The 25,880-nt window shown below is 35.3% G+C and overlaps 1 protein-coding gene across 1 annotated transcript in view; it reads left to right on the plus strand.

The window, feature by feature from the left end:
- LOC149543127 (putative LRR receptor-like serine/threonine-protein kinase At1g63430) overlaps nucleotides 1-20,140 on the plus strand; it is an 84,321-nt gene extending 64,181 nt beyond the window's left edge. The window contains exons 8-13 of the mRNA XM_089798037.1: nucleotides 17,313-17,543; nucleotides 17,906-18,111; nucleotides 18,637-18,769; nucleotides 18,871-19,028; nucleotides 19,355-19,567; nucleotides 19,653-20,140. Of these exons, the coding sequence (XP_089654163.1) occupies nucleotides 17,313-17,543; nucleotides 17,906-18,111; nucleotides 18,637-18,769; nucleotides 18,871-19,028; nucleotides 19,355-19,567; nucleotides 19,653-19,895 (1,184 nt within the window). The 3' untranslated portion in view covers nucleotides 19,896-20,140. The remainder of the gene's footprint in view (nucleotides 1-17,312; nucleotides 17,544-17,905; nucleotides 18,112-18,636; nucleotides 18,770-18,870; nucleotides 19,029-19,354; nucleotides 19,568-19,652) is intronic.
- The last annotated feature ends 5,740 nt before the right edge of the window (nucleotides 20,141-25,880 follow it).

The raw sequence follows: 25,880 nt of genomic DNA on the forward strand, positions 1-25,880 counted from the left end.
TAGTGCCAGTGTCTCCATTCAGTCTTATTCCTTAGGCTACACATGAATTATGCTCATAATGTTAAAACTATTGAACTTTTTGTTCAAGTGCAAATAAAAGATGAATAGGCCATAGTTGTTACATTCAACATTCACAAATGACTTTTAGATTATCCTAAAGAAACTGAATGGATTGAAAAAACAGGAGTAAATGGGGGTCACCTTGTGGTGTAGTTTCAACTTGGTTGCACTGTTACTGGTGCAACCAGGTTGAAATCCCCACTTGGCCCAAAATTGGTTGGGCCCACATTAGTTTTCGTGCATGGTGGTGGACACATGCACGTATATGGCGTACTTGTGATGGAGATAGCGGTGTTGAGGCCACTCGCCAATGGAGATAGAGAGAATGATAGTAAACTCTTAAGATCGTTGGTGGGCTAGGAGTACTCGGCACTCACAGACCCTGTGTCGGGCCCACGTCAGGTGTGCTGGTTGTGCTCCTCGGGCTTGGCATCCCTGTTGGGCTTTTGTGCTCACAGGTCTTGGTTGTTGTATTTGGGGATGAGGTTCCCCAGATTTGTGGCCTCACTGGTTTGTAGCTCCAATCAAATGCGAAATATTACCAATAAAAAAAAGAAATAGCAGGAATAAATGTGTAATTAATCCTGATTATTTGCTTCGATTGTGAGCGTTAAGTTAATCAAGAAAGAAATTTCAGAATTGAGAGTGACGTTTTTTGTGCTAATGAGGCTTTATCATTTTGAACCTAAAGGTGTCTTGACAGGCTTTGACTCCTATAAAAGGTAGAGAAATGTATTTGTAGAAACTTAATGAGTGTTGTAAATCTTAAAAAATCGAAAAGATTAGCTTTTGTTCCAGAAAATTATTCATAACCCAAATTATGTAATAGTTGATCACCAGTAGATACAGATGTTTAGAATTTCAGATTTTTTAAATGTGAGAAATCAGCATTGAAGGCTTGTGTTAAGCAAGATACATTCCTCTGCAGATTAAGGAAGTCACAAAATCTGCTGGGGCCTTAATGTGATTATTAACAATAATGTAATTTTGTCTGTTTTGTCTTGGTGTGCCTAATGTTTCTCTTGATTACCACTTATAGATTGGCTAGAATTTGTATTCTCCCTGTTCCCTCAGCTGGTTGTTAAGGTGTTGGTTATGTTTTTTTAAGTGCTTGGAGCATGGCTTCGTTTGTCTTCTCATCACTTTCTATGAAAGCCCTCAATGCTTATTTGATTTTAAGGTTTTTTGTTTTGTGATGTAACCTTTCTCCTTTCCCTTTCTAGACCCCTACTTAATCTTTGGCTAGGTTGCATCAATTAGTTCTCAGGCTGGCAGGAACAGGCTCTGATACCACTTGTAGTGCCCCTTCTAAGATGTGCCTTAGTTAAGATTCTACAAACACAATTGCAAGATCTAGGGTAAGAAAATTATCTTACGAAGTAGGAAACCACTTTCATTATGCTTGAATATAAGCCCTGCAATCAGGAAATAAGTACATATATGTATACATGACTAATTAAATTGTTAGTATCTCATAAGTAAATAAAGATATGCAGCTTTATACTGAAGTTAGATAACAACAGTCATAATGTGCTTTAGGCATATGGTAAGAAAATAGTTATAGCATCTCAACTTTTATGGGCCCTAACCATATTGGGGACTGAATAAGAAGACGTGACAGGTTTCCTTTTTGTCACTGCCCTAGGCCAAAGGGCAGATACTCTAGCTTCCTTTGCTCCATATCTTATGGGGTTGGTGTGCCTAGCAGAATTATTATGCCATTCTCCTCCATCTTTTTATTTTATTCCCTTCACATGGCTAAGGTCCCTTAGCTATCAAATAATCTCTACCATATGGGTTGCAGGAATCATTACAGTAGGATGTCCTAACTCAACCCCAGGCCCAGGAGTGGGGTCTTTTCCCTCTCTGCCTCATACTTTATGAGGTGGTGTACCTAGTGAGGCCTCACCGTTCTCCCATATTATCCTTTCCTTCCGTCCCATAGGGTTGATTATTGTCGCCGGATTGATGAATACATATTCTCTAATTAACATACATCTGATTACAATATATGAATTATATGGTAACTTCTTACTATATATCATGCACACCCTTATATAATACAAAATCCTCTGTTTATTTATGTCTATATATATATATCATTTGATTAATGTGTAGACACACATATATTCCATACAGATTTATATCAGTTCGGGTGAAATAGTTTACATACAAGATATTAATAATGTGCTATAATAAAAAGCAATATGAATATCTACTGGCTATGTTAAAAAATAGCAGAATTATTCTTACCTTTGTCCTCCTGATTTGTGTTACCTTTCAGCGACACTTCCTTCAGTCTGTCTTATCGTGTTGACGTGGATGTCATGAATTTTCTCTCTTCCTTGCTCTGTCTTCCTTCATTGCTGGTCAAAGTATTTATAACTTGCTTGGGGAAGAGGCACGTTCTTCACTGGAGACTTCTTACCCCTTAATCACATCCTTTCTTAAAGAACACCGCATTACATATGTATTTCCTAAACCTGCGATGGTTTTAATTGAATTGCATGTTCTCGAAGGGAACACATTAAATATGTAATTGTCATTTAGTAACTATTAAATATTGATTAAGAAATCATATTTAGTGAAAATTTTAATCAATTACACATTTCTTAAAATGTCAACCATAAATAAAATAATATTAAATATAGTAAAATTGTAAACATTACTAGTTGGTATTAATCAATTAATCTAGTAAGTATATCAAATTATAAGTATTAATCAATTAATTTGGTAAATATATAAAATGATAAATATTAATTATTGATCTATTAAACATATTATTAGGGGGATATGACAAGGGCACACTATTGCATATGATGAGGGAGAACCGCTAAGGGCACCCTAGTTCAATGGCAGTTAAGGGAAAATAATCTATGAGAGCACTCTCTTGCATTGTGATTGAGGGAGAATTGCTGAGGGCACCCTATTGTAATTACTAATTACCTTCCCAACTCCTACGTAGGGAAACTATTGGTGAAACATTGTTAACTCCAACTATAGAAGAATGGAGGACCATACAAAGGGATAGATATGATCATAGGGCACCCTACCATGCTTACTTATTCCACATCTTCTATAATTGGAATTCATTTATAGTTTAAGTATAGCATGGTAATGAAGATATATTCTCTTTACTCTAGATCTTGATTTATTTATGAATAAGGTTTGCATTATTGAATATATGTATATACATACATACATATATATGTATATTTGTATGTTGGCTGTGTTAACATGGTGAATTTAGGATTGAAGTTATGGTACACATTATTAAAGAAACCATTTATTTGGTGAACCCTAACCCTAATCTATTGCAGGTATGTTACAGGGAAACTTCTGGGGAAAATTAGGAATGGGACTTTAAATGAAGTTGGAAAACAAGGCTTTGAAATTATCTTCATTGAATATAGTTATAGTGTGAAAGGATACAAGCTTTGGGACCTTGTTGCAGAAAAGGTGATATAGACTAGAAGTGTTATTTAAAAAAAAGTAATCCTCTTATTATATTACAGCCAAAACAGAATAAAAAGGAAGATGTGATTCAACTACCTTCTATGCTTAAGAAATTTGAATTGATGCCTCCAGAAAAGAAGTAGAGGAGTGCTCATCTAGATTTGAATCTTCAGAAGAGTGGGAAGAACCTCCAACTCAACTTGTTTGAAGGTTTCCAAGGCATAGATTGTTAGCAATGTGGGGGATTGTGAGATGTGTTGTATTGATGATGGGTTTTGTCATTGATGTCAACATTTGTTTTGTGGTTGCAGACAAACTTAAATTATGTATGTTGTAGGATATTGATCAGTACAGTATGAGTAGTGTTCGGCAGTCCTAAGTATGCGAGTATGATTTTGTGTTGTGGGTTGAGTTTAGGCATTATGTCTATGGTTGCGGTACTTTATGTGTTGTTTTGGATGAGTTTTAGTTGATTTAGTGAAGACTGGTTGCAGGCTAGTGGACAGGGAATTATGCTAGAGTTAGTTTTACCATTTTGGATGCAACTTGTTGGTGAGCTGAACTTAATGTTTGCGAACATAGAAGATGTTAGAAGACTTTGTTGTGTGCATATGTTCGGATATGTGGATTATTTGGTAAATGTGGGAATGGTCTCTAGCATGTAACATGTGATATGTTATATTGGTAGCTGACTAGAAGATATATCATGTGGATTAATTTGTGCAATGGTTGTATAATTGTTTAAGAAGGCGTGTATGCCTTAATGTGATTATATTTATTTACTTGTGCATTGGGGAAGTCCAAATGGGCTGACCTAAATGCTTGTTTGTAATTGGTATAAAGGAAAGTAATTTCCTTCATTTGTAATGTATGGGATGTGTGGAATGATTGCGATTCTTCATGCAGGAATATCATAGTAGAGTTGAGAGATTGCCAGATGATTTTAGAAGAGGTATGAGTGGAAGATATTATTCCTAGTGGACTTCAAAGGAACTGTAAAGGCAAGTGTATTGTTGTTCAGGTAGCTCAAGCTTATTGGATTTGTATATCCAGAAGCTGATTTAACCTTCATCCTTTGGGCAATGAGCTTTCTATTCTCATCAACTCCTAACAGGGTTGGGAACCTTTTAACACGAGTTCAAGTCCTTAAACAGGGATCAGTCCTCTAACAGGTATAATTGTACTAAATGCACTGTAATGACTCCTAACAGAGTCAGATCCTTTAACAAGGAGTCTTTTTAAATACAAGATTTAATGGGTATCATCCTTGCCGAGGTTTTTCCCTCTGATCAAAGGTTTTCCTCGAGAACAAAAATCATTGTGTTATAGTGCTAGCTTTCTTGTTATTGTGCATTGCTATCTTGTGAGTTGGAGATCAGTTTTATAAGTTAAAATTTCAGAGTTATTATTCACAACAAATTCCACCCACCCAGTTGTAAGGTGTGGGCTTTACTTATTGACATAGATAACCACTCAAAACATATCCTCTTGATGATTGGAGATGTATTTTTTCTTTGAATGTTCACATGGATGAACCTAGATGTTTAGAAGAGACATTAGATATGAATGATGTAGAATCCTTGAAAATTGCTATGGATGAAGCAATGACAACTTTGAAAGTGAATGATACACGAGATCTTGTACCATTTCCTGAATGATAATAACTTGTTTTGTTGCAAATGGATGTTTAGGTAAAAGATTGGTTTAAAGAGAAGCATTGAGAAATATAAAGCAAGATGGGTTGTAGAAGGCTATTCTCAAGTTGAGGATGTTGACTATGGTGAGACACACTCTCCTGTTGCAAAAATGACATCAATTAGAGTTTTGCTTTCTATTGTTATTGCTTACGATTTAGAGGTCAAACAAATGTATGTAAAAACTAATTTCCTTCATGGTGATTTGGAGGAGGATATTTATATGACACAACATTAGCACTCTATGGTAAAGGTAAAAGTCATTTGGCTTGTAAACTGAATAAATCTCGGTATGGCCTTAAGCAGAGCCTTAGGATGCGATACCATAGATTTGATACATGTGTTGAGTTTGAGATTTGAGTGTTATAAATCAGATCACAGTGTTTATTATTAATTTGATGGTGGTCATTTCTAGTACATTGCATTATATGTTGACAATATGTTATTCATTGTTAAAAGGAAAGGTATGGTTGTAAAATTGAAGTCTCAACTTGCTACTAAATTTGAAATAAAGATATTGGTGTAGCTAAAAACATTCTTGGGATGGAAATTAAACGAGATAGAGTGAGTAGAATGCTTTGTCTAGGCCATAGTAAGTATGTAAACTCAGTTTTACAAAACTTCAACATTCAAGATTATAGATCATTGTGTTCCTTTTACAATTGGAACATAATTATCTATTAAAGATTATCTTACATCCCCATTAGAGATAGAGAATACAAGTAGAGTATCTTAGTAGAGTATAGTTGGAAGCTTAATGTATGCTATGGTATGTACTAGACACGACCTTGCCCAAGTAGTGGACAATGATGATGGAATTGGAAAACCCTAATTATGAACCTTAAACAAGCCCAATCATAAGCAAAAGATTCATAAAACTAGCCAGTCATCATATGAATGGAATTCTTCCTCAAGAAATGCAAAACATGAAATTAACATAAACAAATAGACCTATGCATTTAAGGGACTCATTGTTCTTCTACATACCAAGATCTTGCATCCAATGCTTTGGTGCTTTCAAATTTTTAGCATTAATGCACAAGAGGCTATGGAAGAACGAAGATGATTATTTGATGAAAATGATCAAGAAATGGATTGTATATGACTCTCAAAAGATTAGGTATCCAAAAGCTCTCAAGACAACATAAAGGTATTCAATCTTTAAAGAAGTGACCCCCAAAGAAAAAGGCTTTTATAGATTTCCTCATGGAAACTTTGGGCTCGTGGGAAAGATGCGGGAAATAAGAATCAAATGGGAAGATAAATGCCACTTTTTCCATCGTTGCATTGGTCTTTGTGGGTAAAGGTGAATGGTGGAGAATGGAGGAGGGTAAATGAATTTATGAGAGGCATTTATTTTATAAATGAAGATAGTGGAAAAAATGATAATGAGAATATATTAAGTCATAGGGTTAAAAAAGGATAGAAAAGATTTAATGAATTGGAGAAATATATATACATATTTATTCAAATATTAGAGGAAAAAGTTATTGAATTAATTAATTACATAAAAATAACTTTTAATTAATAAAGGAATTTCGGATCATTATGACAACATTTTTAGATGTCTACATTTTGCCTGTCTTTGAGACAATACAAATCTTCGCGTTGTTCTAAAGAAAAAAAATTTGATTCTTGATACATGCCCTAGTTTGACCTAGTAAGGGAAGAGGTATGCCCCCCTTGAGAGATTGGGCAAGATTTCCATAGGACAATCTCAATAGATCATGAGGAAGATTTGATGATGCTTCTGCGCTATTGATAAAACTACTCAAGTTGCTAGGATACTCCAAGAAGTTGCATGATTGGCAAGTGTAACTGACCAATTGATTGAAATGGTGAGGATAGCTAGACTAATTGAGTTGATTGGGTTGGTCGATAGTTGATTGATTCGATAAAGCTAGATGATAGCTGATAGGATTGATTGAGCTAGTCAATAGCTGATTTAATGAATATAGATTGATGCAAGTGCATAATAAGATGATGTAGGATGCATTGATTGCAAGTAGATAAGCCAGGATTGATGATTAATGTTAAGGAGCAAGGTGATTGATCTAATATGATAGGAGCAACATGTATTAGTTTGGAGATGGCAATTTGTAGGGAGTTAGAGATGATGGATGGTGAAAGAGAGATATGAAAGATGATGAATAGCAGATGAGATTCTTGTGCTTTGCAGGGGATACATCTTTATTGTGCTCATTATGGAAAAAGGATGAACCTATCTCGATATGGAATAAACCCAAATGAATTGTCATACAAATTGTGTGAGAAAGACACCTTAGACAGTAAAAGAATGCCCGTGTTCACATGCAACCCATACATTCTTGATGATATTTAGACAATCACGTCCTAAGGTGAGTCAACATGTTACCAAGGAACAATCAACAAAGAAAACAAACAAGTAAACATGCCCCATGATTGTTTCTCTAGTCAAAGACATCATAGAGATAAAATCTCTACTCAGATACATCTTAGAGAAACCAAATGAGATTTCACCAAATATGAAAATAAAAAAGTAGTTAAAGACTTCAAACAAACAATCATCATGCTTCATGCAAAAGTGATTCTTGTCATGGTTGAAGTTAATAAGCTGATAGTTTCATCGAGATGTTTGGTTTAGGAAGGATGCATCCTGTTTAAGACAACTAATAGATCATGATAGTGTTTGATGTAGACATGAGATAGTTTTATAAAGATGAAATGATCACATGACCACAAGGTAGTTGTTTAGGTTGTTGGTCGATTCTAGATTTTGTTAAGCACAACGTTGTGGTTGGGTTTGCTCTAAATGTTTAACTTGAAGATAGGTTTTTGTGTGATTTTTAGGTTTCTTAACTTTCTTTGGTTTTTTTAATGTTTTTTTGTATTTTTTTGAAAGTTTTATAGTTTTTTGGATCTTTTATGATTCTTATGATATTTTTGAATTTTTAAAATTTCATTTTTTAGATTTTCAAGGTTATTGTAATTTTTAGATTTTATCATTTTTTACCATATTTTTAGTTGTTTTATTAAGCATTGATTTTCAGGCAAGATCATATTTGTTTCTTGCTTATGTCTAGCAAGGCATAAGACATTATGAAAGGATGAATGGAATGCTTAACTAGAAATGGACAAGTGAAGGATGCAGGAAGCTTCTATGATTTTAGGATTATCTCGTAGTGAGATAACATGTTTCATCCAAGATAAGGGATTAAATATGGCAATGTAAGGCAATGCCATCGTGCATTTGAATGACATATGATCTATAGGAATGGACATGTCAAGAGGCTTTTGAAAACATGTTTTGCATTTTAATGTCCTTAGTTTTTTTTTATCGAAATCAAGGAGTCAACTTGGATAGGATGAAGATAAGACATGGATAAGATAAGAAAAACCAAAGGTTATAATAGAGGATTGGAATAATCAATGGATTAGATAATGGATAAAAGCTGTGGATAAGGTGAAACATACAGGATACATGATGTTTTTAGAGATCCTTAACCTTGTCAAGATCAAATGTGGGAAAGGGGATATGGATGTAGATTAGACTTTATGATAGAAGATGGGCGAAGGAATCAAGCATCTTTTTCTATGGATAGTACCTTTGAAAGTTGTGCTGTAATGGACCATGGATATTCAAGGTATGCTCAAAGATGTTGATAGGGAAATGGTAAAGGGAGATAAAATGGACGATAAGGTGAAAGGTAGTAAGGCTTTATGCAAAGGATTGGATAAGAGAAATAAGTAATAGATAATGGATAGGGTATTGGAAGGTTTGTGTAGGGGTGTATGGAAATTTTGGCAAGATCAACATTGGCACTTACCTTGAAGGGTGGTGGAGTGATGGAGGAAAAGTGAGATTTAGAGTTCAAGATTTTGATGGAGAAAAAAATGTGGATTTTGGGATATAAAGATCCAAAATGGATTTGTAAGGGGATGATAGGAAATATTTGGATGGAGGATTGAAGGAAGCCTTTAGAGCGGCAAGCTTGAACGCTAGTTTTGACTTTTCCTTTTTATGCGAGTCTTGTACGAGTGACTTGGAATCCACATTATCTTTGATTTTTCTTTTCTTTGTAGTTCTTTAGAACAAATTGCTTCAATGAGGGGCTTGGAAATCCACATTGTCTTTGATTTTTCTTTTTGCTTTTAGATTAATTTTTTCTTTAGTCTTACATGTCGATTAGTTGGGACATGTTGATATTTGGATGCATGTGGATTTTTAGATTAATTAAATATACGCCTAGAATCCAAATTGTTTCCAAGGTCATTGACATTCATGAATGGATAAGTATGATATGGAGGCTTTGTGGAGGAGTTCATTTAGGTAGGTTGTTGGAAGGTTTTCAAGGATGTGTGACTTTTGGTCTTGATTTATGATAGAGTAAGTGGATTGTGAGCATGGAGTGATAGGAATGGTTCATGGAGGGATATATGGACCTAAATTGGATGAAAGGGATAAAAGATTTGGTATTGGGATATAGGGACCCAAAATGGATTTGGACGATGATAAAGGTATATGTTTGGATTTAGATGGAAGAATGTAGTATTCATGAGGGATACAAACATCTTGAAAGTGATCTATATAGGCAAGGCCAAATTTGGTACTATATAAAAGGGTTCCAATATACCTTGTTCATGGATACCCAACCCTTTTCCTTGATAGTTTATGCTTTCAAAGATCATTTTAGAAAAAGGATACTTTTAATTTGAAAGCAAGATGTGAATCTTTAAGTGGTATAGGGTGCATGTAAGGAATGATAGGATCACAAAGTAAACTAGACCAAGTGAAAGTGGATGAACCAAGTTGATATGTAGGGTCTCATTATTAGCTTGGATGAGGAAAACTAGATTCATGAAGGGGATTAGGAGTATGACAAGGAGATAAAGGAATAATATATTCTTGAGATGGAATAGGATCATTGGATGGATTTCTCTCAATTTTTAATAGGATCATTGGAAATGATTGAAGGGATATCGTGATCTTGCTTAGGAGGTAGATTAGGAATTGCAATTGGAAGGATACTTTGTTCTTGAAATGGGAGGGGATCATCTTGGAGGAAATGAAATCGTTTGAGGAGATCATCATGGGATTTTAGGGATATGTGATTTTGATTCTAATCTTTAGGATTTGTTTCTTCATACTTTGGATTATTCTCTTGACATGGAGCCAATTTTAAGGACAAGGCATTAGTTTCGATAGACACGAGGTATTCTTAGAGGGAATTTATGTTTTGGCATAATTGGGAGGAATTTTGAATGGGACTTTTGGGAGTTGGTATGATTGCAATTGAACCACAGGATTGCATAGGATCTAGGGTTTTGAAGCATGGGAGGTATTCGTATCAAAATTAGAATTCGCTTGGATTCCTATAGTAGATAACTCTTGAGGGTCAACATAAAGGGTGTCATCATTGGATTCATTATTTGAGGGGGATAGGGTGGCTTGTTGTTGGAAAACTATAGGAGAAAAAGGAATGCTTGGAAAGATATAGGCTACTTGTGGGCCATTGCTAAATATAGGCTCATGATTTTGGTCATGCTTGCAAATGTTGTCTTGTTTCTTCTAAGGTGAAATCATTGGGATATCCAATTTCAATTTCACCATTATCAGTAAGGTCTTGGATCTTATGTTTCAATTCCTTGCAATTTGAAGTTTTATGTTTGTTGTTGTTATGATACTTGCAATAATAACATCCCATGGGAATCCCCATTTAGTCGCTTCACGTAATGTGATAAGATTATTCACAAAAAGCTCTTTCAAAGCTAATTCAATAGATAGCCCAAAGATGTGAATTTTTTATCCAAAGGATATTTGGAAGGAATGCCTTGTTGTCTTGGTGAAGAAGACATGTAATCTTGCTTGGAGACTTGCTTTTGATTTCAAACATTTGTTGTTCTACCTTATATAGTCGTTTTAGCATATTTTGAAGTTTTTAATTTGTGATATTTTGAATTTGTCTCTCAAGAGGGGTTATTGGTTCTCCTTTTTAGATTTGAGTGTCATAAATTCTCTCTTGAGATCATGGATTTGTTGAGCCGAAGGTGGAAATGGGAATGTATAATAGTTCTAATCTTGACCTAGGACAAGTGAATGTTAAATGGTATAAGACATGTTGATGTGTGTTTTATGACCTATTAATAGTAGAATAAAATATTGAAGTACCTTATCCTCTCTTCATTAAAACTCCTTGTATGCTAAGATTGCAAGAAATTACGTTTGGAAGGTTCCTTCTCGGTTGGATAAGCTCAATGGTAAATGTGATATGTTGCTATCACGAGGGGCCTTACATTATGTTCCTCAAGTTGATTTCAAACAATACTAGCTATGGGAGATTTCAAATGATATTGCAATAAGATTACTTTTTTGGGTGTTTCACGAATTTTCAGAAAGTAAAAGAGAGTAGGATTGAGGAATTTTATTCTAGTCATAAGAATTTGAAAGGTGAACATTGTTACAATAAAATCTACCAAACTATGTCTCGCCAAATTTAACAATTATGCAAAGTTGATGCAATCTTCAAGGGTTGTGCGAAAGATTTTCATATCTAGATGAAAATCATTATAACAAACAATATGCATCAAAGATAGAAGTGAAGTATTTACATAAGGGCTCAAAACCAACCTTACACTGCACTTACGAATCACTTAAGAACAAAAGGTATGAGAAAAGCAACTTCACCACAATAATATTATCAATCACATTTATATAAGTACTTAAAATAAATTTCTAAAATAAATGATGGAACAAAGAGAACATGCAAGCATTGAGATACATCGAGAAATCACCAAACTTCAATGACAACTTTATTATCTCAATAGTTTTGAAGAAACAATCTCCAAATTCTATCATTTACAAATGAGAAATGAGGCCCTTATTTAGGTCTCCGATTACAATGAGTGGCCCAAATTCAAATGAAACCTATGGCCTAGAATTTTTCACCTCATTCCTAATTAGGGTTAGGGAAAGAAAATGGAACCCACAAGTAATACAAAAGTCCACAAAAACCAATGAAGAGAAAACACCACTTCCTTAGCAGGATAATAAATTAGCCCATTTAGTGGGAGGGGTGAAATGAATGCGCACTATGCATTAAATGCTCCTTTGCTGAGAATAGCCTATGCTTGATTCTGTTCCTTGAGTGCATGGAAGTTTGACTAGGAGGCTTTCATTAACTGATGGAGATGACAGAGTGCCATATCAGTGTAATGGGTGCCTTGTAGGCTTGGGTCTTTTCCAACTTTGATTACTTCATTTGGTATTTTCTCCCTTTGACCGTATTCTTCCTTCCATGTGCTTGCTTAGGAATTCATCTTCTTGAAATGGATTGGGCTCCCTCTTGGTTTGTCATTCTAGAATTTCTTTGCATAGAACTGCCTTGGTTATGGTCTTGGATCTACTATTGAACTTTGATCTCCCAAAATCTCAAACCAAATATTTTGAACTGGATCACCTGAAATGTGGATGTCTTCAATATTGGAATTGGCATTCTTCCTTCCACAAAGTAAAAAATATTGGCATTAGAATCATATAAAAGCTCTTTCATTATTCACACCTCTTTCTCCATTTTTTCAAATTCGCTCTAGAATTACTTCCCTTAAAATTTGATGGCCTCTTTTTCTTATGCTTCAAACTCTTTGTGACTTCACCTCTCTCTAGGAAGAAATTCTCTTTCTAGACAAAAGTCAAACTTCTTCACAAATTTGCACTTCTCTGCAACTTCAAAATCTTCACCGTCTACTCTTGGCTCTCCTGTTCTTTGATGTGAGAATGAAATGAGAATTCATCTCTTATATAGAAATCCAACCTCCAATTAAATTCGGAACGAGTTAAATTTTGGCAACTACATTTAATTTTCTTCCAAGTTCCCATTCCGAGAGAGATTCTCTTACAAAACCGCCACTTGTCTTTGAGTTTCCAATATTTTTACAAGATACTATACTGAGGGTTTTGGCTTCATCCACAAGCTTCATCATGGGTGTGTGGTTGAACAGGTTGGAATTTAATTACTTTGGCCATCGCGTTGTTTCCAACATTTTAATTAAATATTGGATGCCAAAAATTCCAATATTAAATTATTTTTCAAAATAATTGAAAAAAGATTCCTAATTTTCATCTCAACTTGGATTTATCTTTTGATGAATTTTAAAATCTGTTACTTCCAATCCTTTTTCCCCATAGGTGTGGCTTATTCATCACTGGAGGGTCATATAACATTTAACCCACTTTGGTTATTTCTTGCCTACTGTTTAAATAATGTGACAGTCCACCAAAACCACTATGGATTCTACAGTTAGGTCATTTCAGCCAACCTTTATTAGAAGAGAACTCCATAGGTTAGAGTTGAAGTGTCGATAATTGATGAAATGACTACACACTATGCTGAGTACGAAGCTCTTTCTTGAGATTTGGAATAAGTTGTCCCTCAACCAGTTCATGAAATTCGAAAAGATGGAACTTATCCTGATGTATTCTTGTGGAACTTATCCTGATGTATTCTTGTACTTTCCTTCTCCTTTGTCAAGCATTGTTGTATTCCACGATGAGTCTTGATGAACGATCCTGATCCCTAGAGAGAGTTCATAATCAGATTCCAAGCTCTTTGGGGAGGACCTCTTGGGACTCTAGTTGCCTTATGTCCATTCTACAATGGTCCTCAAGTGATGTCACCATATCATTATGACTTTCTCCTCGTAAGTCCTTATGGATATCCTTTATTTGGTATATCCATCCTTATAATCCTTGGGAGAGACCTTATCTCTTCCCCGATCTTATGGATACTCTAAATTTGGTGTATCTATCCTCATAATCCTTGGGAGAGACTTATCTTTTCCTAGGCCTTTAGAGATGTGATCTCTTCCTTGAAGTAGTGCATTTAGTGATTCTGCCTTAATTGTATTGTAATAGGGTGCCCTAGTAGTGGTTGTACCTTAACTACCACTTCAATAGGGTGCCCCTAGCAATTCTCTCTTAACTACTTCTGCAATAGGGTGGCCTTAGCAGTTCTCCTTTAATTGTAGCGTAGTAGGGTGTCCTTATAGTGGTTCTCCCTTAATTGACATAGCAATAGGGCACCCTTCACAATTTTCCCTTAATTGTAGCCTTGGGAAGGTGCTAGCAATAGGATGCCCTTAGTGGTTCTCCCCTAATAATAGCATAGTAGGGTGCCCTTATAACGTTTCGCCCTTAATTGCTACTGCGAGAGGGTGCCTTCTGTGATTCTCCCTTTACTGTAAGCTTTTTTCCCTTAATCATATCATAAATGTATATTATAATAAAAACGCATTATAGAATACATAAATATATCATTTACTATTTCTATAGCACCAATTAAAACATCTTCTAAATTGTTGTCACAACTATGGTTGAACCTCTTCAAAGCTCCATTGGTTCTCCATTCCTTTGTTCCTTGATTAGATGTTGTTGAGGTTCCCTTGATTAAATTTCACTTTCTTAGGTGGAGTTCCTTCCATTTCTGTGTCAAGTGTTGCTTCCATTCTATGGACTTGACTTTTTCCCCATGCTTATGCCATGTTTGCCATGGCTTTCTGCATCTGAAACATACACCTTTCTTTAATATATCATCTTTTTGGCTGAGGACTTCCTTGCGTTGGCGCTAGTGCCCTCTACTCCACTGTATTTTTGGGTTTTTCCTTTAGAGCATTGGTTTCCACCTTCCTTTCTTGTTGTATTGTTTATCCCAATTTTTGAGGTTCCAAAGGGTTCACTATTCTCTTGTGGAAGGAAAATAAACAAATATCTGAGTCTTCTTTGGGATAGGTCAGGAGCCATGACAAAGTTTTTTAAATTCATCATCCCATCAGATTTCCTTTTTGCCCTCTGATCAGAAGCTGCACCCAGTTCAATCTCTGTCTTTATCTGCTTTGTTCTACTCAACTACCCTTACATAACCGTCTGATGTCTGATTCAATATAGTCTTCAGGAATTGACTGATGAACTGAATTATGATGAAACTGAAACTCTTTTCTGCATTCTCTTGTAGTATCTGTTTTCTCTGTCACTTAGATGCATGATATGAGAATTGCTACATAAGAGAATTTAAGTCAGAAAATCATATGTCGGCAAGATCACTAACTCTAATGCCACTAATGATTATGTCCAAGAAGGGGGATATTAGATACTGTGTTGATTATTTTCATGACAGTTGAAATTCTACAATTCTTGAAATCATCCATAGTTGCCAATGGTTGGCATAAATCATTTGTGATTTCTCAAATTATCATGGAGTGCTATTATTTATTGGGAATAAGTGCTAACTATTGTAATAGTTATAACAATACACCTTTTTTTGCAAGGTCTTAAAGATTGAGACATATCTGAATATACTTAATCAGCTGAGTGTAAATGATTTTCATGGTTTGGTTTAAATCACCTGTAGAAGTTCCATAATTTGGAATTCCTTAATTCATCCATTGTTCGCAATAGCTAGCATAAATCTTTTGTGATTCCCAAATAACTACGGGTGCCATTATTTATTTGGAATAATCACTAAATTTTTAACAATTATAACAACAATTACAACATTTTCCCAAGGTCTTACAAATTTCAGATTTAAATTATTGTTATTTCATTTCTGTGTGTATTAGCAAATATTCTGGATCTTATATATATTTTAGTTTCACTCAAATTGGTCATCAGATTTCAGTTTCTAGAGGATCTGTGCCTCATATGCTCCATGTAACTTTGTTTCTTAAACTGTACCCATTCCCAAGTTTTGTGCAATAGGTTATTGTCCTGTATGAAACACAATAGCATTGGTATAACTTTCCTATCTATCAGATGATTTGTATTCAGAATGTAGGTGTTCTCATTAGTCATTTGAGGCACTAGAGCTGTGATCCCATTTTGCTATTGCAACCTAGTACATGGGCTCTACTAGGATGGTGCTTTCCTATTCCCGAGATTGTTGGTTTTCAAATTACTCATTTTAGAGAATAGAGCTCTTAACTCTATCTACCTATTGTAATTGACAATTTTTTTGAGTTCTTCTGACCTACTTTAGTCACGCTGTCGTTACTTTTATGATTTTTTTCTCTCTTGGCATTCAGAGGCAGATCAAAGGAATAAAACATAACTGGATCCTATACAACTCTTGTTTATTGCATATTTTCATGCTAGTACTCCATTTTCTTACTCAATTCCAAGGGTGCACTCCAAATCCACCTCTTGGATAGACGTGACTGAGAACAATAGGATTAAGAGATCTGGACTTTGATCAGTGTTGTTCATCGTGAAGACCAATGTCAGCATCTCAAAGTGTTGCTCATTTACATTGTTCCAAATTTAAATGAGACCAGTTGAAGGCCTCGGTATGTTGAGGGACAAGCTTCATATTCATGAAATGTTAATGATTTGTATTTGGAGTTCTCCATACATTTTAAGTGTCATAATACTTCACATAGTCTATTTCAATTCTTTTGGGAGATGCTATCAAATTCATATGGATACCCATGTGGAAATTTAAAGCATTTTTTAATCTGAGATGGTTGTATTAAATGAAAAGGAAGGGGGTTTATGCAGCCACAGAGACTGGGGGAATCATGCAAATATGTCTATCCATTGGTTTTCAAGCTATTATTTAAATAGCTTCATGGTGCTCTGTGGCCGCTGTTATCTTATTTGGCATGATATATCTGCTTAGACACATTGTGTATAACTTGTAAAATAGTTCACAACCTCCATTTTGGGTTACATTTCCAGCCTGCAATCACTACTCAACATAAACATTGCCTATTTTAGAATTTACACATTACTCTACTGGGAATCATGTTAATTAATATAATAATTTAAATGTCAACAAAATTATATAAAACATTTGCTTCTATGCAGATGCATTGAGAGTGCATACACGATCAGATATGATCTTTCTTTTAGTGTTAAAATAATTCTGCAATTGGGGTTTAAATGCTTATTTTTTCTTCCACAATGTCTGAGTGAAGTTTGAATATTAGAGTGCACAAGAAATAATATTTTTGAATGGATGTTAGACACCTGATAGTGATAATATTTCTGAATTTAAAAATTGAGGGATACTAATTCAATTTTGACTTTTGGCCTTATTGATAATTTTAATAATATTTTCGAAGTGTTTTGTTCAGGATTTCTCATCTCTGCAACAAAATCAGCAAACCAACCAAAGGCTGGAAAAGAAAATGGGAACTTTAAACCCCTATGGTTGCTTCCCCTCGAAATTGTGATGGGAAGCTTTATAGCAGCAATTTTTTTGGTTGCTGCTGTTATGACTCTCATAAAATACAAAAAAGAAGCTATTGCATTTATACCGTGGAAGCAAACCTTGACTGGCCATGAACAAAATAGATTTGGCACAGGTTAGTTTCTTATTTAAACACATCTGCAATTCTTATCCATGTCTGCTTGATTTTCCCAAAGTATTGATTATGATTAAAATCATATTAAAGACCTAATGCTTTATATCATCTATAATGAGTAATTTGGATATTTTAAGCAAAAAAATATATGGAACTTTGAATGATGATATTTTATCTTTAGTAAGAAAGTATTGTCCTGAAGTGCAAATAATTTATATAGCTTGTTAAGAATGTATTTTGTTTAGAATAGAACTTAAGGGTCTCCAGGCATTACTTGGAACTTCTAGGCAATGTACCTTTTGTGTGAATTTAGTATAAATTTGCAATGACAAGGTATGTATGAACTGTGAAACTCCAACCAGGACTTAGAGCATTAACTGGTGTAACTGTGATGAGCCGACTAGAGCTTCAAGAAGCATGTGAAGACTTCAGCAACATTATTGGCTGTTGCCCTGATAGCATAGTTTACAAAGGTATCACATCACAGGGAAGAGAAATAGCTGTAACAAGCATGCGTGTTGCCAGAGATGATTGGACCCCCCAGTCTGAGGTTTGTTTCCGAAAAAAGGTAATAACTTGACAAGGATCATCATGTTTGTTGTCTGACATTCTAATTTCTGATTTTCTTAAAACCATAGTTGTTTAGGAACTATTTCTCTACCCCTATTTCAAGAATATCATCACCGATGCTGTAGTGATAGGGTGTTTGAATCTTTATATAAATGTGTCAGTCATGTGGCATGTGGATGCTCTTATCATCAAAAGTACTTGTTGCATTAAAAATCCAACTTCGCTAAGGTAATGCACTAGATAAAAGGGTTCTATATATTATCTGATGCCATGTATGACTGGCTTCTGGCATGTGTGTCAATTTTGGCTTCTGATTACGATTTCACCAAGTTCTGTTGATGTAATTACATCTGCCATACACATTCTTCACCATTTCCTATTTGTTGTTTTTGTTTACTTGGGAACATTTCCAATTCAAAGCATTATGCAATTAGATTATTGGGTTAAAAAAATCAACTGTTATAGTTCAAACATGTAAGGGTAGATGGATAAATCATTTCTAACATTAAAAGGCCTCATCCAGGTTGCAGATCTAGCGAAATTGAATCATAGAAACATTGTCAAACTTTTGGGACATTGTACAGAGAATGAACCATTCACACGAATGTTTGTCTTTGAGTATGCTTCAAATGGGACACTGTATGAGCATCTTCATTGTGAGTCCTATGATGTCAAATCATGCATATTTTTACTAATTTGTAAGACCACAGCTCCTTGATTGAGATTTGGAGAGATGACTGCTTTTACTGTGTTCCAGATGGGGATGGATGGCAGCTAGGCTGGAGTGCTCGGATGAAAATTATAGCAGGAGTGGCACATGGTTTGCAGTACATGCACCATGAACTCGTACCTCCTGTTTCCTTTGTGGATTTGGACTCCAATGCAATATACCTAACTGAAGACTTTACTCCAAAGGTGTGGTGATAGTTGTTGCTAGAACGATGACTATTGTGTTGTTCATGGTGCTTTGGGCATGCTTATGAATAAATCTAATTTAACAAGGCATGTCTGAGGGTAGATAATTAATACAGCATGTATACATATAGAATAGACAGATCTGAATTCTTGCAGAAGATCCAGTTAACCATAAATTCTCACCCCAGAACTTAGTCATGTGGATTTACTAGAATTTCAGCCTCTTCCACTTAGCCCACTGCTGGACCTTTCTCACCGAAGAAAACTGACTTTATCATTATTTTAGAGAGTTAATAAGTGCTTACTAACTTTTTTACTGCTTTCAGTTGGCAGACTTTGAGACATGGAAATCCATAATTGTAAAAGATGAAAGGAGGTCAATTTTCAAAAGCAGTGCAACTCTGACTCGTGGTTCTGGAGAATCTTTAGGAGATCATTCTGATATTGAGTTCAACATATTCAGTTTTGGAGTGCTTCTATTGGAGATTATCAGTGGACGATTTCCCTATTGCAAGCACCAGGGATCCCTTCTTGACTGGGTAAAGCAATCTAAATTATCTTCACCTAAATCTCTTATCAACTGCAGTACAGCAAAGTAAAGCTGACATTGCACTTTATGTGCAGGCCCAAGAGTATTTGGAGGTTCCGGAAGTCATCGCCTATCTAGTTGACCCTGCACTTAGATATTTCAGGTACAGTGATCTCCAAACTGTATGTGAAGTGGTGCGTCTCTGCATTAAACCTGATCATACAAGACCTTCAATGAAGCAGATAGTTTGTATGCTTGAGGCTGGAATTGACACATCTGAGAGTGCAGGTTTCAAAGAATCTCCCCTCAAGTGGGCAGAGCATCAACTCATATCCTGATTGTAAAGAAATTTCCATTTTCTTCTGAGTGTATTGGTCATGTTTGAAATTACATGTTTAGCAAAGTTAATGTCAATGCATTTCATTGACATAAGGCATTTTTCATTAACATTTTCCTGCTGTGACCATTAAAAAATGTATTTGATATGCCCATGGGATATAAATCTGTACCATACTTGGAGAATTCAGCTTCCTCTTCATGTTCTTTTTCAAAATGAAGATTCTTTCATTGTTTGATCGATTCACTTTAGCTTCCTTTACTTACTAAATTAGATTGCTTTAGGAAAAAGTGACTTATTCTAGAGTATGATCTGGATAGTACAAGCTGGATCTTCCACTGTTCCCTGAACGGAAATATAAATACTACACCTAGCTTCTTTATGAAATCAAAATGCATACAAGAGGGAAATTTTAAAATAAATATCATTGTCTATGATATCATGTAGGGGTTTACAAAGGATTTCATTTTTATGAAATTTTCTGGATAATGTTACTTGCATTATAGTTGTTGGGTCAGTTTTCAAATTTGTATTTTGCATTATGATAGATATTCAAGATGAAAGTTAATTCAAGATGTAGAAATCTTGAAGATGTGAATTCCAACAACATATTGAATGCTAACATTGCTGCTTAGTTACAAGTTTGTTTTGATCACGAATTGAAACAAGAATTGATAACATTATAGATTGGTTTTCAGTTAAAGCGACAAATTTAGCAAGGCATTTTCTAAACCAATCTTGGGAAACTCTTTTTATTCTGGCTCTTTCCGCGACCTTCTATTGTATGATGCAGATTCTTATATATGCTTACGCAGCTTATTTTCCTATCACCGGGGCTCTTGAGGGACCTAAAAGGTTATACTAAACACAAGTCTGCAACGGTGGAAATTCTTTCAAGCTAAAAAGATATACAAAATGACATTTTGGTATTTACGTGCTGTTAAGCATGGCACATGTTTCACTGTGGGAGCTTTTAATGAAATTTGACCAGATCGTTCATCAAGGTAAGGTTTTGGTTTTTCATTTTTCTTCATAAAAAGCTTTAATGGCAGCTTTGATTTCAGAATCATAACTTGTTGAAAAAGTTTTTGAAGATCCATTGAACTGAGACGTTGATGGTTTTTGAAAACATCTTATGGTTTAACAGGAAATAGTAGTTGATTATTGATTCATGAGTCTGAAATTATGATAAGCACTCAAATGCGCCAATATTGAAGATTGTTAAAGTAAATTTTAGTAATAAACTAGTTCAGAATATTCTGTGTGCTGTTGGTTAAGTTAGTAGGTAAGGCCTGAAATTTTAATAATAAACTAGCTCAAAACATTCTCTGTTTGCTGTGGCTTTGCTAGCATAAAGCTTTGCCCAGTCTAATACAAACATGGTTGTTCTTCAAGGGCCCTCAAAGGAAAGAACTTTCAACTTATGTCAAGACGGTGCACCTTTTCCTTGCAACAACCACCTCAAACCTCTACTTAATCCTTATCTATTATACGTTTCTACGCCTATGTTGAGTGTTTTACAGAAAAAAGGTTCAGAAAGAAGATGGTGCCAAGTCAAATCCACTTACCTATGTCAATAGAAAAAGGAAAAAATGTCTACAAGCTAGCATGCAACAAATAGGAAAGAGTACTTTTCAGCTGATACCAGTTGCGGCTCAAACGAGGTCTTTCCCTCCATGATCTCAGGTATAACAATGGAGTCTAATATTAATGAACAGGTTTTAGGCCTCTCCAAACAGTTTATTGGTTAGCTTTCGTAAATAGCAGCCGAGGAATTTATAAATGCTTATTTCAAATCAGATGTTAGTCATGGCATCCAAATGGAATGCTAAATCAAATTATTGCCAATTTGAGTTGACTGGTCGAATTTTAGATCATCGATATAGTGAGTTGTTTACCAAGCTGTGCTTTTTGGACACATTTCTTTAACACCAAGACAAAATTAAATTTAGAAAATACAGCCAAATGTGCAGGTAAAAGATATTTTAGAATTTTCAAAATATCTTCGAGTAATTAACATTGTTAAATTCTCAAGGAGATGGATTTGTGGCTATTAGCAGGATTTTATTAGTCATTTAGTTTAACTGGTTTGTTTTATTTTATTTTTTCACAAATAGGATAGGCTGCTTAAAAGCATAGCACTATTGAGATTTCTTTTTTGTTATTATTCAATTTTTCAATATACATTGTGAGAGCTTATAAAAGGTGCTTTGAGCACATAATTGCAATAATAATAGTTGAGGTCAAATGTATCTAGTAGAAATTTCTATTAAACTCTGAAGCAAAGTTTCAAGCTTCACAATGACTTGACAAAATGAAAAACCCTTGAGTTTTAGAGATTTTAAACAATTTAAAACTTGTTTCATGCACCTGTCATTGAGCAAAGCTTAAAGACACTGTAATGTCATCAAATAGACGCTAATTTGATCACATACATAAATATACATCTATTGTAGAAGTAAACAAGTAAATTGTAGCCAAAGGAAATAGAAAACATAGATTTATAGAATAATAAATATTGTCAAATGTATATACAATCCATGAAATCCATGACATGAAATTTTCCCCAACACATGTAAACAAAAACAACTTTGTCTCTAACTCTAGCTCAGCATCAGCCCTAGAGTAGTTTGTCTGCCTCCTACAAAGGTGTTTGAGGTAGATCTTAGATGACTGACAAGCCATAATCTCTACATGCGAGGTGCCACACTAATCATTATCAGCTGTGTTTGATCGTGATTTGTGAATCAATGAGCCACTTGGACTCTGGTCTGACCTCCATTAGAGTGGTTGGAGAGGAGTCAATGTCTGAAATTTGTTTAGTCTTAAGATGAAGGTTGCAATGAACAAAGACAATATCATTCAACCTCTCCACAAACAATCTATTAGGCCTCTTCTTTAAATGTGCTCGAAGATGGACCAATTTTGCTCATATCCAAAAATGACATTACATAGCTGACTCAAAATATGAATGACAAATTTTTGAAGGTTTGGGGTTGTAGGCCTAGACATTTGTCACCATTTATTGAAAATAAGGGACAAAAAAAAAAACAATCTCATTTCCAAGTTTTCAACTTAAAGTTTAGATTATAAAATCAAAATGTGTAAGCCATAATTGAAAAATCTTAACATATATTTCTACTTGGTTGGAATTCTCTCCAAGTGTTTTTGCATATCTTAATTGGGAAAATCAACCCTATGCATTATTATGTGTAACCATCTTTTGTGGTGTACTTGTGCCATCATTAGACATCTTTTGTGCATATATACCACTAAGAACCTCCTCATCCGCCTTGAAGTTGTTGTGGAAGTGAAATGTTAGATTGAGGAAATAAGTTGCTGACATAACCCTGACAGGTTATTGCTTACTCCAGCACCAAAAAAACTCTTTATACTTCAGCTCTGATACCACTGACATATCCTCGACAGGATTATTGCTCCTTTGAACACCAAGACCTTATTCACTTCAAGAGTTTGACATTTCGTCAAACAGTTAGCCAACAACTCTAACACTGCTGGAATGACCTTTTTATATAACCCGTGCTGTCTTTAGCAATTCGTCAAATACTTATCATATAATCATATATGTAGGCAAGTATAATGTTTGAATAATGCAAATGTTTCAGAATAATATCATCTAATACTTACAGACCTTTCATTTGCAAATATTATATTTTTTTATTGGCAATCCAGGAGAGTAATTGAATCTGATAATTACAACTGAGGAATGCTAGAAATAGGAACCTGATAAACTCTGGCAATAGGAACAGTCACAAGAACCTGCAGTTACATGAGCTTCCAAAGATGATGACATTTGTTCTGATGGTCATATTGTCAACAAGTCCCTCCTTCGTCCTTTTGTTATCGCTGTAAACTCAGGACTAAACACTGGTCATAGTTTGATTAAATGTGGATGGAGTCGTCCGTCTTAAAGCTGACCCGATGCGTATCAACTCCGCTATCTGCCCTTGAATGTTTGCCAAGTCTGAGCCGACAAAGATTCTAAGAAACTGTCAGTTCTTCCAAACTGCATAACCATCCTGAGAACCATGTACTATAATGGCACTGCGTTTAGTATGAGAAACTGATGAAGTTAAATAAAACGGTGGTCTCTGTCGTCGTGCGAAACCCTGACAATGTGCGTGGATGTTGTCGGAGTTGCCAATACCAGTCATTCGAATGCTGGACTGTAGTGCTGGCTATGCTGTCTTCCGGTGTAGTTCGGCAGTCCACAAAGAATGTGGATTCAATGGTTAGCCCGCCACCCGTCAGGACTGTGCGATCCAATTTAAACCACACCCAATAAATTTATTCTTGCCTTCGGTTTGTCATTGAGAAATGTCTGAATACTGAGTGCGTCCATTATATATTGTGAGTACAGCAGATGCGGACTGGAGCTCGTCTCCTAAACCCTCATTAACTGGTCACTCTAGCCTGGCCCGAAATTCGTATATCAAATCTGATCCGGCCACTCGAATTTTCATGCAAAGTGAAATAAATCTATGCCTATAATATCTTCTACAAATTGCACCTTCTTGTCCTGTTGTTCTGGATCGAATTCTTGATTTGAAGTTAATTCCTCCCGAATTCTCTCCAATCTCTACAACAATTCGTGGAACGATGACGAACTCTATCCTTGCTGCTTCCTAAATGAACAGTGATGCATAAACCCTAAAGTTGGCCTTAAGCCACAAATGATCGCTCCGATGAAATGACTGAATGTCACCTCCAATCTGCAATAATTCAGATGATATTTCACACCCTCAAAATTGCGTACCAATTGAGAGTTATCGTTCTCAATGGCCAGCTGTGACAATTGTAGAAACCCTAGGTTCCACAATGCACCCATGATTGAATCACAACCTGAAATCAAAAGAGAGATAAACAACTGCCTGATTCGAATGGAGCCCCGGGGTGCCTATTTATTCTTTCCTCTCCATCTTCTCCAGAGACTTCTAGAACATTTTTGATCTTATCTCTTAAGTGACTTTATTAAATATTTTTATAATTCAAGTCACTTTATTAAATATAAAGTTATCTTTTAATGTTTATTTATTTAATTAAAATAATTAATTAGTCGTCCTTAAAATATTCATTACTTTGGACAAGCAGATTAATTAAATTAATTAAATCGAACTGTCACCAAAAAATGGGGACATGACAGTCCGCCCTTCCCGAGATTGCTTGTCCCCAAGCAATGGCTGAACCATAAACCAATTAGTATGCCTGGGTCCCAAATGAAAATCTGTATATCATCCCAATCCTCATCATACTCTCGTGGAGAAATCATCAATACCAGTAGCTGAGAAACTGTACTCAATATCCAAACAACTGACAACTCTGATGGAATCATCTGTAAACCAACTGTAGATGATGATAGAAGAAACCTTTCTGTAGATCTTAACCCAACTAAAACATCAACTCCATCAAAATTCAAACCCCTGTCAAAATGACACCTGCACCCAACTGCACTGTAAATATGACAACAGCCATAGGTACTTGAATTACTGCCATCAAATCCAATCTTTGAAAAACTGCTCCGGGTGTGTCGATGCTGCAGGCTGAGTAACTTGCTACTACCAATTTTATTTTCAAAAGATGGTGCCAATCTATCCCCTAATGGATGGTAAGAAATTGGAGCCAATCTACATCTGCGTGAAATAAAATCTTCTATCTCTATGTCAAAAGAAAAATGATGGGCGTACCCTACCGTATAATGCCGGTAAGAACCTCCAAATTTTGCTGCTAGCTCATCATCACTGAACTGGTAATCAACATATGGCTCCAATCTCTGACTCCGAGTGACTGTAGGTCGGATAGGTCCCTGTGCACTTTGCTCAACAAACCCCTCCTCGAGATCCCTGTGAGGTAGCATAGTAGAAAGGACCCTTATAATCTTCTCAACCAATCTACAAATAACACTAGTATCTTGGATGAGAACACCTTCTGTCACTTTATGCGAGTCTAAATGAACACATGCATTATC

The sequence above is a fragment of the Cupressus sempervirens genome, chromosome 8 (assembly GCF_028749045.1).
Source record: "Cupressus sempervirens isolate cs-2001-9-10 chromosome 8, ASM2874904v1, whole genome shotgun sequence".
Lineage (NCBI taxonomy): Eukaryota > Viridiplantae > Streptophyta > Pinopsida > Cupressales > Cupressaceae > Cupressus > Cupressus sempervirens.